This window comes from Lissotriton helveticus, chromosome 1_1 (genome assembly GCF_964261635.1).
Source record: "Lissotriton helveticus chromosome 1_1, aLisHel1.1, whole genome shotgun sequence".
NCBI lineage: Eukaryota > Metazoa > Chordata > Amphibia > Caudata > Salamandridae > Lissotriton > Lissotriton helveticus.
In genome coordinates, this window is record NC_136057.1 from 844,467,639 (window position 1) to 844,492,451 (window position 24,813).

A 24,813-nucleotide genomic window follows, 5' to 3' on the forward strand; every position below is an offset into this window, starting at 1 on the left:
GCCCCTGTGAGTTCTCCTTCACTTAAGTCAGATTCACTTGTGCTGTCAGCCATTCCCCTTGTTTGTTGTAATGGGTAGTTTTTAGGTTTCGTCCTGGGCGTTGCAACTGCGTAGCAGTTGCAACGCCCACGGCGAAATCTCATGATCCTACATATGCGCTTTGGTTCAGCCTCTGTCTCTCATTGGCTAGCTCCATAAATGGAGGCTAGCCATTGGGAGACAGAGGCTGTCAATCACGCTTTCTCACGAAAACGCGATTCGGGGGCGTTTCTCGGGCTTTTTTTAAGCCCCGCCCCTTTGTCCTGGGCCGCGCTGTCATTGGCTGCCGGCCCGGGACACCCCGTGACGTCATTCCCCGGGCCGCGCTGTGATTGGCTGGCCGGCCCGGGACCTGACTTGTTCTTTCCTTTCCTACCTGCCTTCCCCTCATCCACTCCTTCACTTCGTTTCTATCACTCCCTCCCTCCGTGTTATTCCTTTTCAATGTCCCGTTGACCTCTCTTTACGTTTCCTTCCACAGCTCCACCCCTGCTTCCATTCTGACGTCACCTCTCCTCCAGCACCTTCGTCATTACTCTGCTTCTCTCCCTGCTGCTCTTTTCATTCCTTCTCTTCCTAGACACCTATTATGTTTCTTCTCTCACGCTGCCACTCCCTTTCATCTCTTATTCTTTCCCTACCCTACCTCCTCTCTCAGACGTTTAATCTCCCACTCATTCCCTTCACCTCTGTCACACCCCCTTCTTTACCTCCCCCTTCCTTTCCTTGCTTCAGCCACCTCAACCCCGGTTAGCCTCGTGGGTTGCTGCTCGTGCAGCGGTGCGCGACGGGGGGCTCCCTCCCCTGCACGAAGGCGCAACTAGAAGCAACGGGTCATAACTCCTGCTCCTTGAGCCATAAGCAGCCCAGGGACGGGAAGCGCTAGAGGAGGCCCCCCCCCCCCGGTAGTACTAACTGCTGACGGGCACTCCTCAGCCACTGAGCACACCTGCACGTGAGCATCTGGGCGCACCCGGAAATGCGTCGTCCGCATAATAGGCGCTCCAAAAAAGCCTCCTATAGAATCGGAATAATTAGGTGACTTGGTTAAGCAGCGAATTACACACACCAGCAGCAGTAAAGATGCCTACTTCATTCTATTGGCCAATCCTCAGTTTGGTGATAGGGACAGAACCAGTATGAAGAGAAGACTTTTTCCAGCAGCACACAAGGGTCAGTAACTTCTTGTTCTATTCTCAGGTCATCAGGTATCCGCAATAGCTTTTTTTGTAGCTACTTCCATTTACTGGCCTCCTGTCAGACCCTTGCTTTTCAATTCATCCGACATGCATCCCTCTAAATTTACTTCACAACAGATTGTCTCGTTGTAAATCACCAAAAACCCAAATAGCACTAAAGCATTCCAATAAACATTAGCATTTGCTTAACAAGCACAGGATAAACATTTTTGCTTCTTTAATGAAACGTTTGCTTTTGTATTTTGTTGACTTGTAATGTTCTCATGTATCATTACTGTTCCTATTGTGAAGCGCTCTGACACCTTCGGGTAAAGTCCGCGCTATATAAAAACGCATAAATAAAATAAATAATAAAATAAAACAAAGAACTGCATTTCTTTATTAGAGGCTGCAAGATACATAATCCATGAGCCCAAGAAACATGGGACCCAGCGGATATGCAGATGTGTGTTATTTCATTGGCGCTGGGCGGCCTTGTTAGAAAAGGTTTTCATCTGAAAGGCTTGGGGGCGGATAGTTGCCTGTCACTAGATACAGAGACTGTTTAAAGCCAGACCGGGGCTCCCTGGTGGATGCGCTGCTTGGACAGCCTGAGGAAAAGTTGGGAAGCATCAGGAAGTGAACTCAATCACTTTGGAGTGATAGGCGAGAACCAGATGAAGGCATTTGACTTCTTTTGTAACTCCCACTAAGGACAGATTGCCAGCGCGAGCCAACCTCCATTACTGCAAATCAGACCCTTTCCCCTATGCCGATTTCATTAGAATGGCCTGCTGGTGCAACGGAGAAAAAAAAGAGGTTAGACACAGTAATTTTACAGGCAGCCGGGTACAAAAAAAAATCTGCATAAACAGCAGTCAAGGCTGCTAATAGAAGAGTTTATATGCTCTGGGACCAGGCAAGGGCGGCACATATGGATATAGTGCTGGATATTAAATCGACGGCATGCAGACCTACTCCAGGGCCCTTGGAGGAACAGACTAATTATGGAGAGAGGAATTGTGTTGACTGGTCTGTCTTGGGGGCAAAGATGGTGAAAAAAAGTGCAAGCAAGTTGTGTCGTTAAAGCAGAACATGCTGTTAACAGAGAGGCCACAAGCAGGAGAGTTCTTTATCTCAAGTAAACAGGAAAATCCCAGCTCCCAAATCTGCTCCCAACCCCACCTCCTTTCCTAAACGTGTATCTATGTATGTGCTAGTGTGTTTGTGTGCACGCATGTGTGTGTGTAAGAGAGAAACAGAAAAGTGTGGGTGTGAGGGAGTGTGTATGAGTTTATATGTGTTTGTGTGAGGTGTGTGTTTGAGAAAGTGCTGTGTGGTGGGTAAGAAATGACCTGCCGACGTGGGGGAAAGCAGGTTCGAATCCCTGCTTCGGCTCAACATCTTTTCATTCTGGGCCGATCTGATCACATAATCTCCCAGCGCAAAAAAAAAACACCCAATAAAAATCGTTCCTTGTGTAATGTAAAGCACTCTAATGCCCTTGGGCCAAGTTAACATTATGTGGAACTGTAAACAATAATAAAAAGAAGGAGCTAGTGTTTCTGTGTAAGAGTGCTTCTTCTGGCAGCTGCATGTCTTTGTTTTTTGTGACGAATGGAAAGTGAGCTGTCTTCTGTCAATAAATGATAATGTGCAGATTATTCTGCAGTGCTGATTTTTTTTTAATGCAACCCATTTTGTTACCTCCTCAAAACCGTCACTTAATATTTGGGGTGCTCTTTGAACAGCGGCTGCACTGGGTCAAGCTGACTGCTCAAATAAAGGGATGCAACACTTTAAGGAATCATGATGCGATGGGCATTAACATTTTATGATGTAGATCAAAGTTTTGCAAGGAGACCCCTGGGCGGGAAGACTATGAGGCCTTAGCTACTGTCAAATACGTGCTGTAAGGAATATGTACAGAAAGCATGAAGTGATTGACGCTCGCCCCCACCTACAGTTATTTACTACACAGTATTAGAGGGAAAAGCGGCAGTGTTACTAGAGTTGCTTTGTAAACCTGCCCTCCGGTCACCAAACCCTAAAAGCATGGTTGCAGCACCCCAGCCTTCAATTAACAAATGCACACCCAGCCCCAAGATCGGTGTGCTGTGCTGAAGAGTTTCAGTTTGTATCAGAGTGTATATATGTTGGGTGGGAGCAGATAGTGTTTCTCTTCCTCATGGCTGTGTGTTCAGGAATCAATTTAAGTATGGGTAACCCCAGCATCACCCTTGTGTTACGGGGAGACACTCCGGTTGGAGTAGCTGTTTACAAGTTTCGATCTAGAGATTAAACTATTGGCATTGTAAATGACAATGCCATTTATTTATCTGTTTTCAAAACCAACACATAAATACAAATTTTGTCATTTACAATGCCAATAGCTCAAACTTTTCAAAAGGCGAAACCATTGCATTGTAAATGCTTGTTCTTTAAACTGATTGTTGCTGCTCCACGCTATTTCTCTCTCCCACGTTTCACAGCAATGTAATTTTCCAGGGCGATAATCTCCCAGCTTTTGTTGATTTCCTTTTTATATAGTTTTTCCATTTGGTTAAATTCTTGTTTGAGTGTGGGATTGTTGGTATTAGCCACTGGTTCTGCTCTAGCTGTTTCTGCAGTCTCATTACTTTTGAACATGATTGCTGCTTTATTAAAGCGTTTAGCTACTCGTTCTTCCATGTTTTGAATCTTATTTTAGTACGGGGGTGTTGTTATTCACCCTTGATCCCTTGCACTCCTTCACTTTTGGTTCTGTGGTGGGGAGTTTATCAGTGCTCCCTTAACGATTTCACTTCACCTACTTTCGCCGGTCTGCAACTGTAGCGGTTTGTTTAAGTAATACAATCCCGCGTTTCACCAGTTGGACCTTTGCCGCTTCGGCTGGGTTCGCTTGATTCTGCAGTTTAGTGCCACTCACCTTCCTGGGGAGGCTCCTGTGTTCACGTCGTCCTCCGACTCCGCTCCGCAGCGCTTCACCCTGGTGAGATTCCGGTCAGCAGACATGTGTGTATATGTATATGTATATGTATATATATGTATATATATATATATATATATATATATATATATATATATATATATATATATATATATATATATATATATATATAGTTTTTGTGTGTGTATAATATATGTGTGTGTGTATGCGTGTGTGTATATATATATATATATATATATATATATATATGTATGTATATGTGTGTGTGTGTATTTATTTTGATTATATATACTGTGTATATACTGTGTATATACGTTTCTTATATCCTAATGTGTGAATAGCCCAACTTTTCCTCATCTTCATATTTTTTTAGTGAAGAAGAAATGCCTCCAGTAACTTTTATATTTAATGCAACCAACATTTGCTCTTTGGTTGTGGCTCCCATGAAGCTATTAATGTCGCCCCTATAGTTTAACCTGGACCAATCTGTGACTGCTTCAGTGGATGTTTTCAGGTAGTTTGGGTAAAAATAAAACTATCAATTTGCTTTATGAGCCACTCATCTTAAGTTTCGATGATGCTTCTGCATTGAAAAGGGTTCGTTGATAGTCTACACCTATTAATGACAACATAAATCTCTAAACTCAACGTGGATGTAATGGCCCCTGCAAGTCACACTTTTTGTAGGAACATTTTGAACAATCTTAGAAATAAATGTAAACGGTCTAACTAGTTGACAAAATTGGTTTTGTAAATGAAATGCAAATACTGTTCGATTAGGATGCAGCTATATTACAAAACAGGTTGTGTACCTGCTTTTGCCTTCGAGGACGGATTGCGTAATGTGAATATCTGATGCTAATTATTGATGACTGTGCAGTGAAAAATTCATGTTGGCTAGTGACTGTGCTGGAAATATTGACCTCCTCCATATGGCAGATGTGATCAGAGACCATTTGATCTGAGGCAGAGAGAGTTTGTGAGGGTGAAGGAAACCAGGTTGTAAATAAAACAATAGGGGTATGACTCCTCTCCACCTTACACTGCATGGTAGATGTTGGTCATTCTTTTATTACTGTTTTCTTTTGGAATCTCATATTTTGAATGTATCCCTCCATATAAATAATGCATTTACAAGCGAAGTTTGATTTGCAAGCATTAGCTTTGGAGAAGGGAATGTCCAAATGTTGGCTGACACAAAATGTATACTTGTATGTGGAAATAAGTGACCCTGTTATTCCACACTCACTGTCATAAGGATGTACAGAATAATAACCTCTAAAAGACCTATTTGGCTAAAATCTAAAACCATTATTTTCTTTTAGGTATTATCCTCTTCAGCCAGCTCCACCCTATTTTACATTCCCATTCCATCAAATGATGAATCCTGCTTCAAGCATGGAAACTATGAGCGAGCAGCAGCCTCTACACACTGTGACGGGCGTCCCAGCTCACGAGTACCAAACACTCTCTGCTGCTCCTGGTTATGAGCACCAAACTCTTCAGACCCTCACTTCTGTTCCGGCGTACGAGCAGCAGTCTATGATGGGACTCCTAACATCCGACATAAAGCAAGAACTAGAAGAAGGTATAGCGCAAATGTGAGCCTCTGTCCCCAAGCTTGCTCAGGTGGTTTGTAGAAGTTTGATTGAGATGATTTATTGCTCCTAGACCTAGCACATCTCCTGTAGGAGTTGTATGACATATCAATGACTTGTGGTGAATGGCCTGTTCATGGATGATCTTGTTAAGATGAGTCCTCTATCCTGGCAAGACAATGAGCATGCATTTCCACCTTGATGAAAGCCAACCTAATTATTAATAATTCTAGCAATATGTTTCTAAACAATGATAAAGCTGAAACTAATTGTTGCATCTTTCTCTTCACTGCTTCTGATATTTATTCATATGATCTCTTCCTTTTTCAGTTCTAAACAAGAGCCTTCAGTAGTGGCCAGGACTGCCTTCAGAGCTGTTTTAGGATGTCTTCCTAGGAAACCACAACTTTTACGCTAGGAGCCTTTATATAAAACATGTGTGACATTTCACTTCTCCATTACAGGGCTGGCCCTGCCCCATTTTGGTCTTCTTGCCCTAGCTTATGAACTCATTACTCCTCGTCCTTGATTTTCCAGCTTTTTTAAGTTTGTTGTTTCTAAATTATATATTGGTGGTACTTTTTCAGGAGGTGCCAGGGTTGCTGGGGAGTACTGGGCTCTAATTATGACACTCTGAGTCTTATACCACTCAACCAACATTCTTTCGTGTTAAGTTGGTGTTGAGGACCCTAGCATCCTTTCTACCGAAAGTAGCCCCTCCATTTTATGTTGAGCAGACTTTTGCCCGTGCAGCATTCTTTGCTCCTCCTCGTCCCTCTAAAGAGGAAGAGTGACTTCATCGGTTGGACACTAAGGGGGCACAAAACCTTTATATTGATTCAACAAAAGAACATTCAGTGTACTCTCTGCTCTATTTAGGAGCACAGAAGGGCAAGGCATTGCAAAAACGAACTGTGTTCCGATAGGTTGTTCTCTGCATATTATCTGCTATGCACTGGCTCAGAAGCAACACTCGGAAGGCTTACTGGCTCATTCCACCAAGGCCAAAGCTGCTACCACTGCAGGTCAGGTGGCTACATGAGTGTCCGAATCCGCTTACAAAGCACTACTGACTCAACAGTCCATTCCGGTAGGTGGCCATTTTAAGTGCTCAGTCCTGCAGGAATTTTCGTTTTGAGCCAGTTCACAGACCTACCACCTTGGGTGGTACTGCTGTGATATCTTGTCACTAGGCGAGGCATCTGCTCTTAGAAATATGTACCGGAAAAACAAATTACTTTCCGGTGGATACTTTAGCTAACTACAGATTCTTCACCAACCCTCCCACTTCGTCGTTCTGTGAACTGGTCTCTTTTTCCATCTAAAAAGGTCCCAATCTAGAGATCTGTACACTGGTCTTTCCAATCAGCTGATGGGCTCTGCATTTGAAGGCAGCGACAGCATGGAAAGTAACTGACATCCGCACTTGTGGGTGGTGCTTATATGTAGCTCCGGTTGTCCCATCCGGAGTGGAACTATGTCTGTGTGGAACTGCACGGCGCCACCTACCGGCGTGCAGGGAATACTTCTCTAAAGTTTCCAGGTCATGTTTGCTGCCTGGGGAGTATTCACAAGGTGCGAAGTCTATGGTGAAGTATACACTAGAAAGATTGTTACTGAAGGTAAATAACACGTTCCTATGAAACAGCAGTGGAAAGAGGATTATTTGGGCGAAAGGGCTTCTTCTAGAGTGTACCCAGTCTAGCCCTGGTTCAGAAGCTATGCTTGCAGCGTTGTAAAAGCTGCTGCTGCTGCTGCATGGTGCAAGCCCTAAATGTGAGTGGCAAGAGTAGAGACTTGAATATACCAGTTTTCTCATCCATATCTTAGTGCAACATGTTCAGTCGCAAGCACTGACATTATATATTGTAGCAAATGGTTCTAAATGTGGGAATGAAAAATTTCCTAGTAACCATGATGGAAAGTTTAAATTATATTAAAGGACGCGGAGGCGAGGATTATGCTGTACTTTCCTTTATTCCTACAGCCAGCAGTATTCAACTCAACATTTTTTTTTTTTTACAAACAAAAAAACTAGCACTCCCATGGTCCTTCAGGCAGTCCACAATGTCCATCAATCAGCTCTCTATTACTCCTGAAGGCATGTGCTTCCTGAGTTATCCTCCTCTTTCGAGACTGCGGCCAGAACCAGTATTCAACCCATCACTCATTTTTGGATCCATCAAACCCTCAAAAAAAGAAACCAGAGGTCATGACTCTGTTTCCCGTAACGAAAACGCAAGAAAAAACAACCAACATAAGGAGAATCACCAAGAGAACATGCATTTCCATGAAACGAATCATAAAATTAGAGATACTTATACCATACGAGGCCTCGCTCATCCAAAGTAACCTCACCCGGGCGGGTAACAGGAGTTTGTTAGAGCCCTGGGCGGGAATAATCCTCGCCTCCGCGTCCTTAATAGAATTGAAACTTTCCGTCATGGTTACTAGGAAATTTTTCATTCTACGTCCGGACCGGAGGCGAGGATTATGCTCGTTGAAAGCTTATCCACCACCAGTGAGGCCATATCAACGACTGGTTTGAAATAAAGTCTCTTGAACATACAGCCCGATGCCCAGTCAGCCGCATTCAGAAGGTCCTCCAACCTGGCTCCCAGGGAGAAGGCTTTGGACGCCATGGCCCCTCGCACTCAATGGGCGCCGAACTGCGAGACGTTTATGCCCGCTTCCTGCATCACCCATCTGACCCAGCGAGCAATAGTTGGTGGTGTAACCGCTTTGAAGGGCTTACATATGGAAATCAACAATTGCTGCTCGCCCGGCGGCCATGTCTCTTCAGTCATGCTCTCATATTCCTTAAGACATCTGACCACGCACAACTTAGAGTGGTCGAAAGCTGGATAGGAGATGATCCTGGAATCTGATTTTGTCCTACAGACAACATGAAAAGTAACCCCTTGAGGGGGTGTAGACTCGACTCGAGATATCCAGTGCCCAAACATCGGAGACTCTACGGCAGGAGATCAAGCACAAGAGCATTGCTAGCTTTGCTGAGAGCGCTTTTCTTGACAAGAATCTATTGGCCTGCCAGGACCTAAACAAACGAAGAACCTTGTTGACGTCCCCAAGAGATGAATATCTAGGCTCTGGGGGAAGCGTCAGACGCATACCTCGCAACAACTTACATACCATAGGATGTTACCCGACAGGATGACCCTTAATCGGCAAATGTCCGGCCGAAATCGCTGAATGATAAGAATTAATCGTTCTGTAAGCCAAACCCTGGGCCGCCAGGGAAGCCAAGAAATTGAGAATGGCTACCACCTCGCACTCCATGGGATCTTGGTTGTTCCGTACACACCAACCGGCCCATCTAGCCCAGGCTGACCTGTACCGTTTGTTGGTGCTAACTGCCCACACTGCTCCCAGCACTCGTTGAGCGTCTTGCGATAGGCATTCTTCCTTGCGGGTGAGGGAGACCTTGAGGGTTCTTCAGGAGTAAAGGATCTCGGGTATAGGGATTGGAGAATCCCAGGAAGGTTCCATAACAACTGGAACCCACACTTGAGACCTCCAATAGGGAGTTATCAGGACCACCCTCGACCTCTGCCTGCGGATCTGAGCCGTGAGTCTCATGAGCATCGCAAAAGGGGGAAAGGCACAGCCTACGTCCACTGACCAGTCCTGCAGAAAGGCATCCGTCGCTGCTGCTAGGGGTCCTGCTTCCAACTGTAAAATTTTGGAAGCTGGTGGTCCATCCTGGACGCAAAAAGGTCCACTGAGAACGGTCCTCATGTGCTGTTCAACCGCTGGAAAACCAGAGGTTGAAGCTGCCACAAACTCATGTCCGTCCAAGTCCTGTAATGCCTGTCCGCCACTACATTGGACGTTCCTGGGAGGTACTCCGCCGTCACCGAGATATTGTGGGCAGGACAAAAGGTCCACAAATCCTTGGCCAAGTCCGCTAGAGCCTTGGACTTCGTGCACCCTAGGTGGTTGATATAAATCACCGCTGAGACATTGTCTATCTTCAGTAGGACATTGCTCGAGGCTCTGTTCTTGGTCCAACACTGAATGGCGAAGGAACCCGCCATCAATTCCAGACAATTGATATGCAATTGGCTTTCCGCGGCAGACCACTTTCCTCCGGAAAAGGAGTCCCCGAATCGAGCCCTCCAGCCTAGTTTGCTGGCATCTGACTCTACGGCCAAGTCCGGCTCGCAACCAAAAATGGCTCTGCCGTTCCAGGCCTCCATTTGGTCGGGCCGCCAACTAATTTCTTTGCGCACCTCGTCCGTGAGGGAACCTGATCTGCATATTGGAGTTCTTTGCGGAGATGGACGGCCTTCAAGCGTTCCAGCGACCTGTAGTGGAGCGACCCTGGAAAAATGGTTTGTGCGAGAGTGCTCCTGGGTTCTCTGGGTATCTTGACAATCTTCCGGGGGAGGGGGGGAGACTCAGGGCTTTTACCACTGAATCGATGGTGAACCCTAGAAAGGTTTTCTGCCTCGACGGATCCAAAACAGACTTCCTCTCGTTGATGACCAACCCCAAGTATTGCAACAAATCAGACGTCTCCCTGAGATGGCCTGCCAACCGCAAGGGTCACTGCTGCAGGAGCAAGATATCGTCTAAGTAGACGATGAGCCGCAGGCCCCCCGCCCGGAGCGTTTCCACAACCGGTTTGAGAACCTTCGTGAAACACCACGGGGCGGAGAGTCCGAAGGGCAGATTCGCAAACTCGTAAACTTGACCATTTCAAAGAAATAGCAGAAAGTCTGTGTGGGGGATAGACCGATACCGTCAGGTATGCGTCCTTCAGGTCCAAATCTACCATCCAGTCGTTGGGTTGCAAGAGGTCCCGGAGAAGATGGATACCCTCAAGATGAAGATGGGATACCCTCCATCTTGAAATGGCGGTAAACCAGCCACTGATTGAACTCCTTCAGAATTTTGACAGGACGTTGGCCGCCGTCCGACTTGTCCACCATGAAAATATTGCTGATAAAACCCTGTGGGTGTAAGGAGGTGGGAACTATCGCTCCTTTCCGCAAGAGATCGGCCACTTCCTTGTGTATAAGGGCGGCCGTGTCTCGAGCGAAAACCAGAGGTCTGGGCCGAACCTCCTGAGAGGGAGTTCCGTAAAACTCTATCTGAAACCCTTTTACAGTCTGTAACACCCAGGCATCTGAAGTAATAGTTCTCCAGTTACCCTCAAAGAGCCAATCTGCCCCCCACCTGGGTAGCCGTGAAGGAGAAACACTCGCCTGTTGCGGCCATCTGTTGGCCTCTGCCCCTGCCTCATCAACCTCTGCCGCGGGACTGGAAGAACTTCTGTCATCCTGAATCTGATGTCTTTTTGCCGCCCCTCTGAGTGCCTTGTATGAAGAACTTGCCGGGCGAGCGCCCTCTGCCACGACCGGTACTGACAAAAACACGTGGGTTGAAAACCCTCTTAATAGAGGACTGTGCCTTGTCGAGGGAGGTGGACGTTGAGACGAATGTTGTCAATTCCTTAATGAAAGGATCACCTACTAAGCCGCCTGGGCCACCGAGCCCACCTCCGAAGAGGCCAAATCCCGAGTTTGGGATCCACCTTCAGTAAGAAGGAACGCTCCGTAGAGAGGGAGCAATTTGCATTTCCCAAGAAAACTATAGCCCGTTGGGCCCAGTTGGATACACGATCCGGGGACAAAGTCGAACCCGACGCCTTCTCTTCCGGCAATTCTAAAATCTTCCTCAGCGGCCCGGTCATATCCAGGAGCTTATCCTGGCAGGTCTTCCAGGAACGGTCTATGCCCTTCTTTGGGTCTTGGACATACTTTTGTAAGAAGGTTGCCATTTTGGAATAGACCTCAGGTGTCGTGGCCACCTTGCCCGGGAGGGCTGGTCTAGGGCATTCTGGCCTAAGGCAGGCCCTAAGCTCCTTCTCAAGGGCTTGCGGAGTCTACTGGTCACGAACGCCGACACCTTCCCGGTATTACCGCCCGGCAGCTGGTCAGACGAAGTGGGGCGACTCACCCTTAATTCACTGGGTGTCCGGTAGGTATGGGCCCGCCCCTACCACAGCAAGCAAGCGGCAGTTTGCATATAATCACGCTTGCAAGTTGCCTCACGGCAATTAGGCTTACCCGATCGGGTGTTCAGCTGTGGCAATTAATGAAAAATTCCGATCTGCACGCAGGTGTCAGGGTGCCACAGACCTTATGATGCAGGAGGCGCTGAGAAAACTCCAGAGACCCGTTGGCGCATTTAAACTCGATGGTCCCTGCCTCAGAAGCGGCACTGATTGAGTTTACACCTGCCGCCCCCCTGGGACCTGACGCACACTGCAATGAAAACGGGGCCGCGAGCGGAGCTGTTACAACGTTGCTCCCGCGGCCCCGCGAGAAAACCAACACCAAGCACTCGGCGTAAAGAAAAGTAGAATGGCAGTAAATCGCCCAATGAAAAATGAGGAAAGAAACCAAATTGGGAGCCGCCGCGCCCGTGATCCTCCGCAAATCGCAAGCGCTGACTAATGCGCTACAACAACAGCTGCGACTAATTACCACAACAATATATCCTTAACAACCAAAGCGCAATACAACTATAATATTCCAAACATTTCTCACAAAGTCTGGAGAGAAAGGAAATTACTACTTAACTTGCTGGCAGCAGGAAAGAAAGAGTTGGATAACTCAGGAAGCACACGCCTTCGGGAGTTATGGAGAGAGCGGATTGGTGTACATTGTGGACTGCCTGAAGCACCTTGGGAGTTTTTTTTGTTTGTAAAAAAAAAAAATGTTGAGTTGAATACTGCTGGCTGTGGGAATAAATGAAAATACTGCATAATCCTCGCCTCCGGTCCTGACATTAGAATTCAGTTTTTGAGGAGTAAAGTAAGGTTGGGAATTAAAACCAAATGTATCAGATGAATGATGGGCCAAATTGGGGGTTGGAAGCAGCCTTCCTTTTCTACAGGAAACTAGTGTAAAGATAGGGCTGCACTAAAATACCATGACAATAAATAACCTTAATTGAAAAAACTTTGTAAGAAATATCCTATAACAGATATTAACACTGACGTCTTCTACGATAACGGTGAGCTTTGCAACTCTTGCCCTTATCAATAATCACACCAACTTTGCCACTCTTCCTCAACAAAATTTCATTTGTAACTCTTTACTTTTTTTAAGTAGAGGCAGTCCTAATAATCAGAAAAGTATAGGAAATTTGCTGAAGTAATTTTAGATTTCTATGGAGAAGGAGGTAAAATATATGGAAATTAATGTAAAAAGAAAAGCCTTGTAATATTTCTGAGGCTTATTCCAAAAATGAGAAAAGTACATCAAACAGCAATCACTGTATTTATTTTCAATATTCCTGAATGTTTAGAAACCAATTAATTGAAATATATGTGATATCTAATGTGTTATGTTATGTTATGTTAACATTTTGGTTAAGCGCAACAGCTGCCCCAGCAAAGAGGCGTTGCGGCGCTGAAGATCAACATGTGTCATACCAGTAGAGGACAGGGATGGGGAATCCTAGGGAGGGGTAACAGATGGGTCTTAACAGCTTTCCGGAAGGCAGACAGGTTTTCCAGAGAGTGAATGTTCAGTGGCAAGGAGTTCCAGAGCTTAGCTCCCAAAACCCTGAAAGAGCGACCGCCAATACGGCAGAGCTTTGTGCGGGGTACAGTCACTACGTGTTGGCCTAATGAGCGCAAACTGCGCTGTGGCACATAAGGTGTCAGAAGCGGGCGCAGAAGTTCTGGGCATCTGGATTTAAGGATCTTAAATGCCAGGGCGAGGGTTTTAAACTGAATACGAGATTCAATGGGGAGCCAATGCAGACTATTCAACTTTCAGGGAGTCACCGTGTGTTTCGTGGGCTTAATACACTTCTTCAAAGCACCGAACATAAGAAGCAGTCCCAAATGCCCTTGATTATGCGTAGGCTCAAGCAGTTCTGGTGCTCTAAAGCCCCACTCCCTTCCAAGATCTTTTTGCCCCCAACCCTCCCCCCCCACTCTCCCCAAATAACTCTGAATTATTCCAAAGCTTTGTGTCTTGTAGGCACACCCCAAACATTTCTCTTCAGCTGTAATTTGTATTGTCTCCTTTCAAATTTTCAATCACTCTCGCACCTGATGTCGTTTTCCCTGGGAACTAAGCCATCTTTAGCTGAAAGACTCAAACCTATGGTGGCAGGAAGATCAAAAGAGGGAGTGGTGAAGAGGAAATTGTCATCCGTGCTTCTGAAAGTCAGCAGAAAGGCGTTACATGCCTTTGCCATCAGAATGAAGGGTTGCCCACTGTTCTTGCTTTCCTGAAGGGAGGGTAATGCAAAAGTTGAACAGAAGAGAAAAGAAGATAGAGGTACGGGTAGAATCACACAAATCTATGTCTTACAAATATTTTAGAGAGTGCCTGATAACAGATGGGAGAACATTTTTAATAATGGTGCAGTTGGTAATGGGCAGCCAGCACAACAATACTGACTGTAAAAATGCACAAAAGGGGGTGGTGATGGACGGAGCATCTGAACCAATCAAACACTCACACCCAGTCAAAAGATCTGGGTTTAATCCATCACCGTTCTTTAGCCCACTCTGCCACCCCAGTTTAGACATGGCCATATGCAAATCAGTCTGACCCTGTGCCTCATGGGAACAGTCCAGCCCGAACTGCCAAGCCATGCCTTCCCTGGACCGGAAACAAGCTTCCGAGGACCGGTTTCTGGCATTACAGCCGTCTTCAGCCCGGCTTGCTTGAATCCAGTGGCATAGTGAGCAAGGGACTCGCGTCTGAGCATACCCTGCCACACTTATGGCGGCCAAAGCGGTACAAAAGGGGGTGGTGATGGACGGAGCATCTGAACCAATCAAACACTCACACCCAGTCAAAAGATCTGGGTTTAATCCATCACCGTTCTTTAGCCCACTCTGCCACCCCAGTTCAGACATGGCCATATGCAAATCAGTCTGACCCTGTGCCTCATGGGAACAGTCAAGCCCAAACTGCCAAGCCATGCCATGACACTTACTAAGGTCAAGAGTAATATGTGCAAAAGTAATTTTGCATGGTCTGCAGGCATGAAAGATTTTCAGCCTGTAGGTCATGGGTACTCACAAATATTTTCTCGGGGGCCAAAATGTCAGTCTTGCTTGTGGCCGAGGGCCGCACAGATGGGCTTGCGCAGTAGGGGTGGGGGGCGGTAGGAGGGGCGAGATTACTGGGGGCGGAGCTACAGGGGTAAAAAAAGCACCCCCTTTTCAAAACATTACTAGACAATGCTGTATTTCGAAATGTGATATGTGTATGTATGTACCCGGAATAAATACTATCAATATTTTTATTTTTACTGGGATCTGTGTGTTTCTGACCATAGTTTTTCATCTTTGCCTTGTTTTGAGACGCACCTAGTCCCTGCTCAAAGGCACTCAGTTGCTCAGACACTTGGACACACCTTTCATTTGTCTCTCAATAGTCAACTCAAACCCCTATGTCTCTTAAACTCGCTCCGAACAACCCTTAATGGCTACAGTACCAAGCCCCAAGATCATCCAGCAAAACTCAGAAGCGTACGCGCAAAGTGCATTGACAGACATAGGTTTCCTGTGCTCTATCCAGCCAGCTGTGCACACCTAAGCTCATGAAACTTACCACATGCATGTAACCCCAGGCAATACAAGCATCCTTGACACCAAGACAGTACATGCATAAATGGTCCCATGCTGTAATGTGCATGCATGGGCTCACACAATATGTGCATTCATGTACTCAGGCTGTAATGCACATTTACAATGGCACAATGACCAGCATGATGAGCAAGAGACCTGCTGCCTTTTCACGCTGTCTCCTCCTAGTCAATGAGCTTGTCCAACAATGCAGAAGAGGTATTGTAGTGTCATCTCTAAAATGGCCATCTCATGTAGATGCATGTCATTTCATAATAATGCATGTATCAGGCAGCACGTCTACTACTAATCTTCCCTGAGCCCTACACTCAATGACTCCGCTCATAGGGTCCGCTGTGATCCTATGCATTTACTCTAACCATGCGCTCTAACTCGGACCCTACCTTATGACTGTTTCACACTTGCCATATCTCTCTACTTTACACCCTCATCCTACCTCTAGACACCACTTTGACATTAATAATTCACTTTTTTCCTGACTCGTCCGGCAGCCTGGCACTCTGTCACTTTTCTCTTCTCCTATGGTTCTACCCTCAGTGTACACCACTCCTTATACCTCTCCCACTACCTGTGGTTCTTTCCGTATCTCATAAATGCCTCTCACACTATCCCTACCCCCACTTTCTACTACTAGCATCTCATTATTCTACCCCTCTTCACTCTGGTTATACTAATTTCCTGGTCCTTCTATTTCACTATGCTCATAGCCTGTCATTTTGCTCCTACTCTGGCCTCAACTTCTCATACTGCGTTCACTCTCTGCACACCTTGAATTTTTAATGCTACTTCTGCTCTCTCTCCATCACAGTCTACCCCTATCTGGCTACACCTTTTCGGTGCCACACTTGTCTACTTTATTCAGCATTATTTCTCTCACTCTCTTCATACCCTATCACACTGCCTACCCTCTCATTGTGCCCTAACACCTCATCCTACGCCTAACCTCTCATTGCATGCTAACGCACCACTCTACGCCTACCCTCTCGTTGTGCCCTACTGTGTCACTCAGCGCCTACCCACTCATTGTGCCCATGTACATCTTCACTCAACTGAAGGTTTACTCTACTGATAAGCCAGTCCCTTTGTCCTTCCTGCAGTTCTGCTTTATACCTTCGCTGCTTCCCTTCACTCTGCTGCTGGCTCATAGCAGTTGTTTTCATTATTGTGTCGCACCCTTCACTATTTCCTTGCCCATGTCCTTGACATATCACTCACCTTCCATGTATATCACTCCATATAGTCCTTACATGTAAAGAAGCCTAATCTTTCTGTCCTTACTCTGCTCCTGCCCCCTCACACTCCTCATAGCCTGCAATACCCTTACTCTGTGCTCATATTTCACATTGCTCCTACTCCCTCGCTCTCTCTTCTGTTAACCCCTAACCTTTCCATACTTCCTCACTGCGCTTCTCATTCTGCTTTTATGCCTTACTCATACGGAATCTGCCAGTCTCTCTGTTTTTCCTTTCTCTGTCCCTTCCCCTTACCTCTACCGGTTCATTCTGCCTCTGCCCTCTATGTACATACTGTGCCCCTGTCCCCTCAACTATTTGCTGTTCAATTCTGCAGCATAAAAGTCCTGATGCTACATCTGTGCCGTGACTCAGAAGGGTAGCGCTGGATGACTAAAAAGTAATACACTTTCTAAAGCAATGCACACAGCACACTGAATTGCCTGTAAAAAAAAATGCTCGAAATATTTTCCACAACACAGGCACAAACGCACAGTTAAATAAAGTGGGAAAGCTGGGATTTATACACAATTATCGTGCTGGGATGCCTCCGAGGCATTTAATTTTGTGTATAAACTGCATCTCCCCCAATTTCACCTATAAACGTTCCATAGCACCACTGTTGTGAAACGAGAGCCTGTAGCATCCAATGCACCTAAAGTGAAGTCATGCCATGAAACAAAAGGCTAGGCGCAGCCCACGGATCCATTTGAGGACTTTGCTGGAGACTTAATTTATTTATTCTGTTTACACAACGTGTCTGCTCTGAGACCACGCGGAAGAAAATTCCAGGCTCGGCTGAAACCCTAACCCTGGGCCTTAAAGACAGCTCTGTTTTAGTGGCACAAATTGAGAGATTAAAGAGGCCACACTGTCTGTGACCAGCAATTACAAGTGGCACGGCCAAGGTAGTCAGTGGCAGGGCGAGCAAGTGACGCCAGAGAGGCAGGTGAGGGCGGGGGCTATGGGTAAGCATGCGAGACACTGGTTGTCATCGCAGGCCCCTTTCACGCTTTTCCGGGCAAATGCGGCCCGCCGAGGAATTACAACAGGCAGAAATGGTGCCTGCTGATTTCTACGGGGGCCGCATGGATTGACCTGGCGGGCCGCAAAAGGCCCGCGGGCCGTACTTTGAGTACCGCCGCTGTAGGTAATAGTTCCCTGATTCTGTGTTTCCTGATAATTGTGGGGGTAAAAGGGAAGAATCTTTCTAAGGACTTTATTAACAAGGAAAGTATCAGAGATGACCTTGTTAGCATGGATTTTAATTGAGAGGATTTCATTAAAAATGACTTCCAAGTTGCTGGTGCATGCTGTGGGTCAAAGACCTGCCAAGCTCGGTGGACCAGCGCTCACTCTGCCAGCTGCTAATCGGTCCACCTAATGATAAGAACCTTCGACTTGTCAGAATGAAATCTGAAGGAATTGAGTAGCTTCCTAAACGGCAGTAGGCACGAGCAGCATAATAAAATCTGCTGGGTAGAAGACAGACTACCTTTATGTGTATAATAACTTGGTAACTTTAGCAAATGTGCTTGTAGTAAGAGTAATTTGATAACACGGAGTTCCCTGATTGTTGAGACTGGTAATGTACAGTAACCCATTGTGAATCTTGATGGTTTGTTTGACTTGTTGTTTAGAAGCCTGCGTAATCTTATGTTGATTCAGCTGTTATACCAATTTAGATATTTTTGCTTTTGTTTTTAGAATCTCCAATGACCAAAGGAAAAAGAGGGAAATCAACTGAACCCAAGGCTCCCAAGGCACCCAAAATTCCCAAAGCTCCAAAGCCCCCTAAAGCTCCTAAAGAACCAAAGGCTCCTAAGGTTCCAAAAGCCCCCAAGTCAAATGGAAAACAAGAAAAGATCACAGATGCTTTCAAAGTTAAAAGAAAAGTGGACCGTTTTAAAGGAGTGACAGAAGCCGAGCTCCTGACCAAAACTCTACCTGATATTCTGACTTTCAACCTGGATATTGTGATCGTAAGTTCATTCTCTTTCTGAAATTGATGTGCTTATGCACCGATAAGTGAGTTATGTCTGCTGTGTAAATATATATATATATATATATATATATATATATATATTATATATTCACTGAAAAAACCATAGGTTATAGACCATATATAGTTAGGAATTAGCATTTACAAAACCTTGAAAATTCACTGAAAAAACCATAGGTTATAGACCATATATCGTTAGGAATTAGCATTTAAAAAACCTTATTTTACTCACACAAAACCATTGAAATTCCATATATAGTTAGTTGCACTAACTATATATCGCGCACCCGCAATCCACTGCTGATGATGTCACATATTACATCATTCATGACATGGTCAGTGACATCACTGATGACATCACTGATGACATCATCCATTGACTGTGTTTCTGTAAAGTTTAAATATGTTTTACATATTGAAGAATGAGTAGATGTATAAGTGTCTGGATGAAGGATTTAGGTGCGTGACTGACTGTATGAGTGAGTGATTAAATGTGTCTCACTGAGTGCATGGGTTAGTGACTAAACTGTCTTAATTTGTGCATCATTATGTCTGTTGTTCTGTAAACTGCTGCATGTGTTGATCAGTAGCTATATGAGTAACTATATGGGTTATTGATTGATTGTCCAAGTATTTGTATGGGAGACTGAGTGTGTGTGTGTGGCTGGCTGGGAGATGTGTGACTCTGTGCAGATCAATGTGTACTTGTATCAATGATTGTATAAGAGAGTAAGTATGTGTTAGTATATGTTTGAAAATGTAAGGTACTCTATGTTTAAATGGAAAATGGAAAAAATAGAAAATGGAAGTGTGATTGATTCTTTACAGGACTGACTAGGTGTGTGAGTAACTCCATGGATGAGTGGCAGAGTGTGAGTGTCTGTATAGGTGTATGAGTGCATATGATAGTGTTGTAAAGATGAGTGATTGTATGTATGAACGATTGTATGGGTGAATGAGTGAATGTGTGTGTAGACGTAGGAATCAGTGAGTGCGTATGTAGTAACTAGTATTGGTGTGTCAATGGTTTCAAAAATTATACTCTGTATTTAACACTGGGTGTAACAGAGGTTATATTAAAGTGTGAGGAGATGCATTGTATTGTCACATGAATGATATTATGAGTGATGTGGTCATTGATGTCAAATGAGATGTCATCAGTGATGTCATTTGAGATGTCATCAGTGATGTCATCAGTGATGTCACTGACCATGTCATGAATGATGTAATATGTGACATCATCAGCAGTGGATTGCGGGTGCGCGATATATAGTTAGTGCAACTAACTATATATGGAATTTCAATGGTTTTGTGTGAGTAAAATAAGGTTTTTTAAATGCTAATTCCTAACGATATATGGTCTATAACCTATGGTTTTTTCAGTGAATTTTCAAGGTTTTGTAAATGCTAATTCCTAACTATATATGGTCTATAACCTATGGTTTTTTCAGTGAATTTCAATGGTTTTTTAATAGCAAATATCATAAGCTGTCGAATGTCAAGTACGTGGTAAGTAAAAACATTTTCGTGTTTATGCACACTGATCTGCTTTGAATGCTGGCCCCCCCCCCCTCATTTCTATTAGGAGTACTCTCTCTTTGCAGATAGTGAAGGGTAGTTAACGCAGGCCTTTGCCCCCGTTGTAATCCGTCGTGCCTGCTTCTCTCTCCATTTGATTGATTGTTCTCTTTGGTTCATTCTCTATTTACAAACAAGCACAGAGTCGCAATACTCTGTTTAGTCTTTGCAGATAGCGAAAAATCGTGTAAAAAAACAAAAGGAATCGAGCAAAATCAGTAGGCCACTAATGGGATCTCTTTTTGACCTCGCTAAAATAGAAACATTAAGAACAACCCCTCATGACAAATACGAAACTAGTGAGATGAACTGAACTCCACACCATGATGGCTGCAATACAGCTCGGCTCCGCCACCCACCCCGCCCAAAATAACGATAAAGAGCGGCTGCCATGATTGCTCGCGGAATGGCCACGACGGAGTTACGAAATGGTGGTGCTCTCATGCTAACGCCAGCTTCAGTCTGAAACATCCAGAAACACTGTAGACTACCAATTCGATCAGTTCCGGTAGCGCCCCAATGTAACCCGGTAGAGAAGAACTAGCCCTCCCCTCTTTGACTGATGGTTCTTGTTGCCTGTCCCTTCTGTTGTCATTTAACAGAACTATTTAGCCTGCTGAAAGGGGTTGTGTTCCGACCGCTGGTTGGTGGAGACATTTTGACTATATTCTGGACCTGCGTTGTCGCGTAATGCGTCATATGACGCGCCGCGTTAGCGCATCCGGAAGTCATCCGGGGCGCGACGCGCAGCGCGTAACGTAAGCATAACAGGTCATGTGACTTGTTAATAAAACTTTTCATTGGTTCATTTTACTTTTCTTATTTTAATGATGAAAGGCTTGGTCATATGACCTAAAAATTACGCTTTTTATTACTTCCGAACATTATTTTTTCTTAAATATATGTTATAATGTTCCAGGCTAATGTACTTTCCCGGAAAATTTACAACTGTCCTGCAAGTAAAATATATTCTTTTTTCGAGAAAAAGGGCGTTTCTTCGTCCCATGACGGAGCCGTTGAGCAAAAGAGGGTCGACCTGCTGTCTTAGTCGCCGATACGCCTGAATATGAGATTCTTATCGATCACTTTATGTTGCAGGAGTAGAAAACACAACAGCCCTTGACCATTTATCTTTACTGCGTTCCTGCGTATTATACCTTTTACCCTTCATGTAATTGGTCTGCTTTATTTCACTTGCCTTTTAATGATTCTAAAACAGTGACTATTATTAAAAACTTTACCAATGTATATACTACTACCATGTTTTCTTTTAAAAACCTTTATTGTGAAAATTTCATTATACAAATACGAGCCTATAACCACGTGGGCCGGCCACGAAGCAAACTGTAATCGTATATGATGAGTAGACATTTACACTGTAGAGGAACGTAACGGGCGGGCCATTAGGTTGCAAGAACTAAGGTGTCTAACAGTTGCGGAATCGGTGGACGTACATTTTATAATTAAAATACGACAGGGCCAGTTACAATAAAATTATCTAGATATACATTTGCGGGCAAGTACCATGCGCGACGTTAATTCGAACTTTCAATAGTACAGTAATCAATAACACATCAGAACTTAATATCAATAGGGATGTCGAAATACTCAATCAATTCTCGTCCCCGCCCGCCATGTGCTTCAAAACTGCATACGTATCTCGTGATTTCAAGGTTCTGCAACCAGTACACAACAAGGAGTTACGAGTCCCATTTATTCCGGCGCCATTTTGGGCGAGGACGGGCAGGTCCAGGATATAGTCAAAATGTCTGTACCAACCATCGACTATGATGATGTTCATATGCTGTATTTATAGAGTAACACTCATCTGTCCACATGAAATTAATTTGCCACAATCTAAACATGTCATTTTAATCTTTCCAAAGTTCTTCTAAATATTTGGGACCGTTTCCCTTGCCTCTGATGCTGTCAGTGCCACTTCTTTGATGAATGTACTGGCAGGTCGGGGGTTCTCCTCCAAATCTTTTTTTTATGCAGCACTATAATTAATTGGTGCCACCTCTCCATATGACGATGCATGGTATAGTTACCATAACTATATTTTTTTTCGGTTCCTCTGGAGAGTACATCGTGGCAGATGAAGCGTATAACGTACCGGGCATTTACCTTTTTTTGCATGTAGAGGAAAGGAAAAAAAAATCGAGCGTCCGAGTTCTAAGGTGTCCCAGGGCCATTTTAGTGGACCAGGCCCAAATCCAAAGAACAGGCCGCCATTTTGAGAGTCCTGTTGCAGCCGCCTGTCGCTGTAGCATCAAGAGCGGCCAAAACTCAGCTGAATGGCAACTGAAACGGTAAAGGGGCGCCCCACTACAGCAGACGAGCCTCCACCTAGGAAGGCCCGTTCACGCCGCCTCCCCCCCCCCCCTTCGGGCACCCCACGCCATTATTCGGAGCAGTATTGTAGGATGGCCACACCAGTGCAGCAACTTGCTAGACACCACCTCGGTGGTAACCGAATCTCAGCGCCTTGTGGTGTCTTCTATTCAGAAAACATTGTTGTGCTGCCTTCGACCTATTCGCCGCAAGTGCGCACGCAACTCAGCTGCATAGCTTGCTAGACACCACCTCGGTGCTAACCGAATCTCAGCGCCTTGTGGTGTCTTCTATTCCAAAAATATTGTTGCGCTGCCTTTGGCCCCATTCGCACATCGGTCCGCTACTGCCGCCATCTCACAGGCCAACGGGGCGCCCCACGCCGACTTTCAGCATTGTAGGATAGCCACACCAGTGCACCTTACTAGACACCACCTCGGTGCCATCCGGATCTTGGAATCTCAGCGCCTTGTGGTGTCTTCTATTCAGAAAATATTGTTGCGCTGCCTTTGGCCCCATTCGCACATCGGTCCGCTACTGACGCCATCTCACAGGCTAATGGGGCGCCCCACGCCGAGTTTCAGCATTGTAGGATGGCCACACCAGTACAGCAACTTGCTAGACATCACCTCGGTGCCATCCGGATCTTGGCATCTCAGCGCCTTGTGGTGTCTTCTAGTCAGAAAATATTGTTGCGCTGCCTTTGGCCCCATTCGCACATCGGTCCGCTACTGACACCATCTCACAGGCCAACAGGGCGCCCCACGCCGACTTTTACCATTGTAGGATGGCCACACCAGTGCCACAACTTGCTAGACACCACCTCGGTGCCATCCGGATCTTGGCATCTCAGCGCCTTGTGGTGTCTTCTATTCCGAAAATATTGTTGCGCTGCCTTTGGCCCCATTCGCACATCGGTCCGCTACTGACGCCATCTCACAGGCCAACGGGGCGCCCCACGCCGACTTTCAACATTGTAGGATGGCCACACCAGTGCGGCAACTTACTAGACACCACCTCGGTGCCATCCGGATCTTGGCGCGTTGTGCTGCCTTCGGCCTATTCGCACATCGGTCCGCTACTGACGCGAACTCAGAGGCCAACGGGGCGCCCCACGCCGACTTTCAGCATTGTAGGATGGCCACACCAGTGCTGCAACTTGCTGGACACCACCTCGGTGCCATCCGGATCTTGGCGCGTTGTGTTGCCTTCGGCCTATTCGCACATCGGTACGCTACTGACGCCGCCTCACGTGCCAACGGATTTTCTACGCTTTTTATACCCTATGCCGCATAACAGGTCATGTGACTTGTTTATAAAACTTTTCATTGGTTCATTTTACTTTTGGTTTCCTAATGATGGAAGGCTTGATCATATGACCTAAAAATAACACTTTTCATTGGATGAAAACTTTTTTTTTTCCCAAACGATGAAAGCCCCACCTTGTTTCTGGATGTTTCACACTGAAGCTGGCGTCACCATGAAAGCACCACCATCTCGTGGCTCCGTCGTGGTCATTCCGCGAGCAATCATGGCAGCCGCTCCCCACCAGAAGCCTGCAGGAGTCGGGGGCCCCCAAAACTTTTGTTGAATCCTCAAGGCGGAGGGGACGCTTTCGAGAATGGGGTCCAAGACCTAGCAGACAAGCGTCCGATTTGCAAGGTGTCCCAGGGCCATTTCAGTGGACCAGGCCCAAAAAGAAAAGAGCCTGCCGCCATTTTGAGAGTCCTGTGGCAGCCGCCTATCGCTGCACCGCAAGAGTGGGCGCAACTCAGCTGAATTGCGGCTTTTGACACAGTGGACCAAAAGCGGACGGAATGGCAACTGAAACGGTAAAGGGGCGCCCCACTACAACAGACGAGACTCCACCTGGAGAGGCCCGTTCACGCCGCCTCCCCCCCCCCCGGGGCGCCCCACGCCGTTCTTCGGAGCAGCATTGTAGGATACCAAAACCAGTGCGGCAACTTACTGGACATCACCTTGGTGCCATCGTTCTGCTGCCTTGGAACTATTCGCACAACAGTTTGCTACTGATGACCCACCCCCCGCGACGCCCCACGCCGGATGCCGAAATCAGTGCGGCACCCAGGCAACATCACCTGGGTGCCGTCCAGAAATCTGGACGTTGTGCTGCGTTGGGACTATTCGCACAGCCGACCGCTACATCGTTGTTTTTCCCTAAAAATGTTTATATGTTTTTACTGTTTTTGTTTTGTTGTATATATTTATAAGTTATTAAAGTTTTATAATCTT

The 24,813-nt window shown here is 45.8% G+C and overlaps 1 protein-coding gene across 1 annotated transcript in view; it reads left to right on the plus strand.

Moving 5' to 3' along the window:
* The window catches only part of TDG (thymine DNA glycosylase), a 213,212-nt gene that overhangs the window by 82,677 nt on the left and 105,722 nt on the right, over positions 1-24,813 (plus strand). The window contains exons 2-3 of the mRNA XM_078674931.1: positions 5,493-5,755; positions 18,354-18,628. Of these exons, the coding sequence (XP_078531057.1) occupies positions 5,493-5,755; positions 18,354-18,628 (538 nt within the window). The remainder of the gene's footprint in view (positions 1-5,492; positions 5,756-18,353; positions 18,629-24,813) is intronic.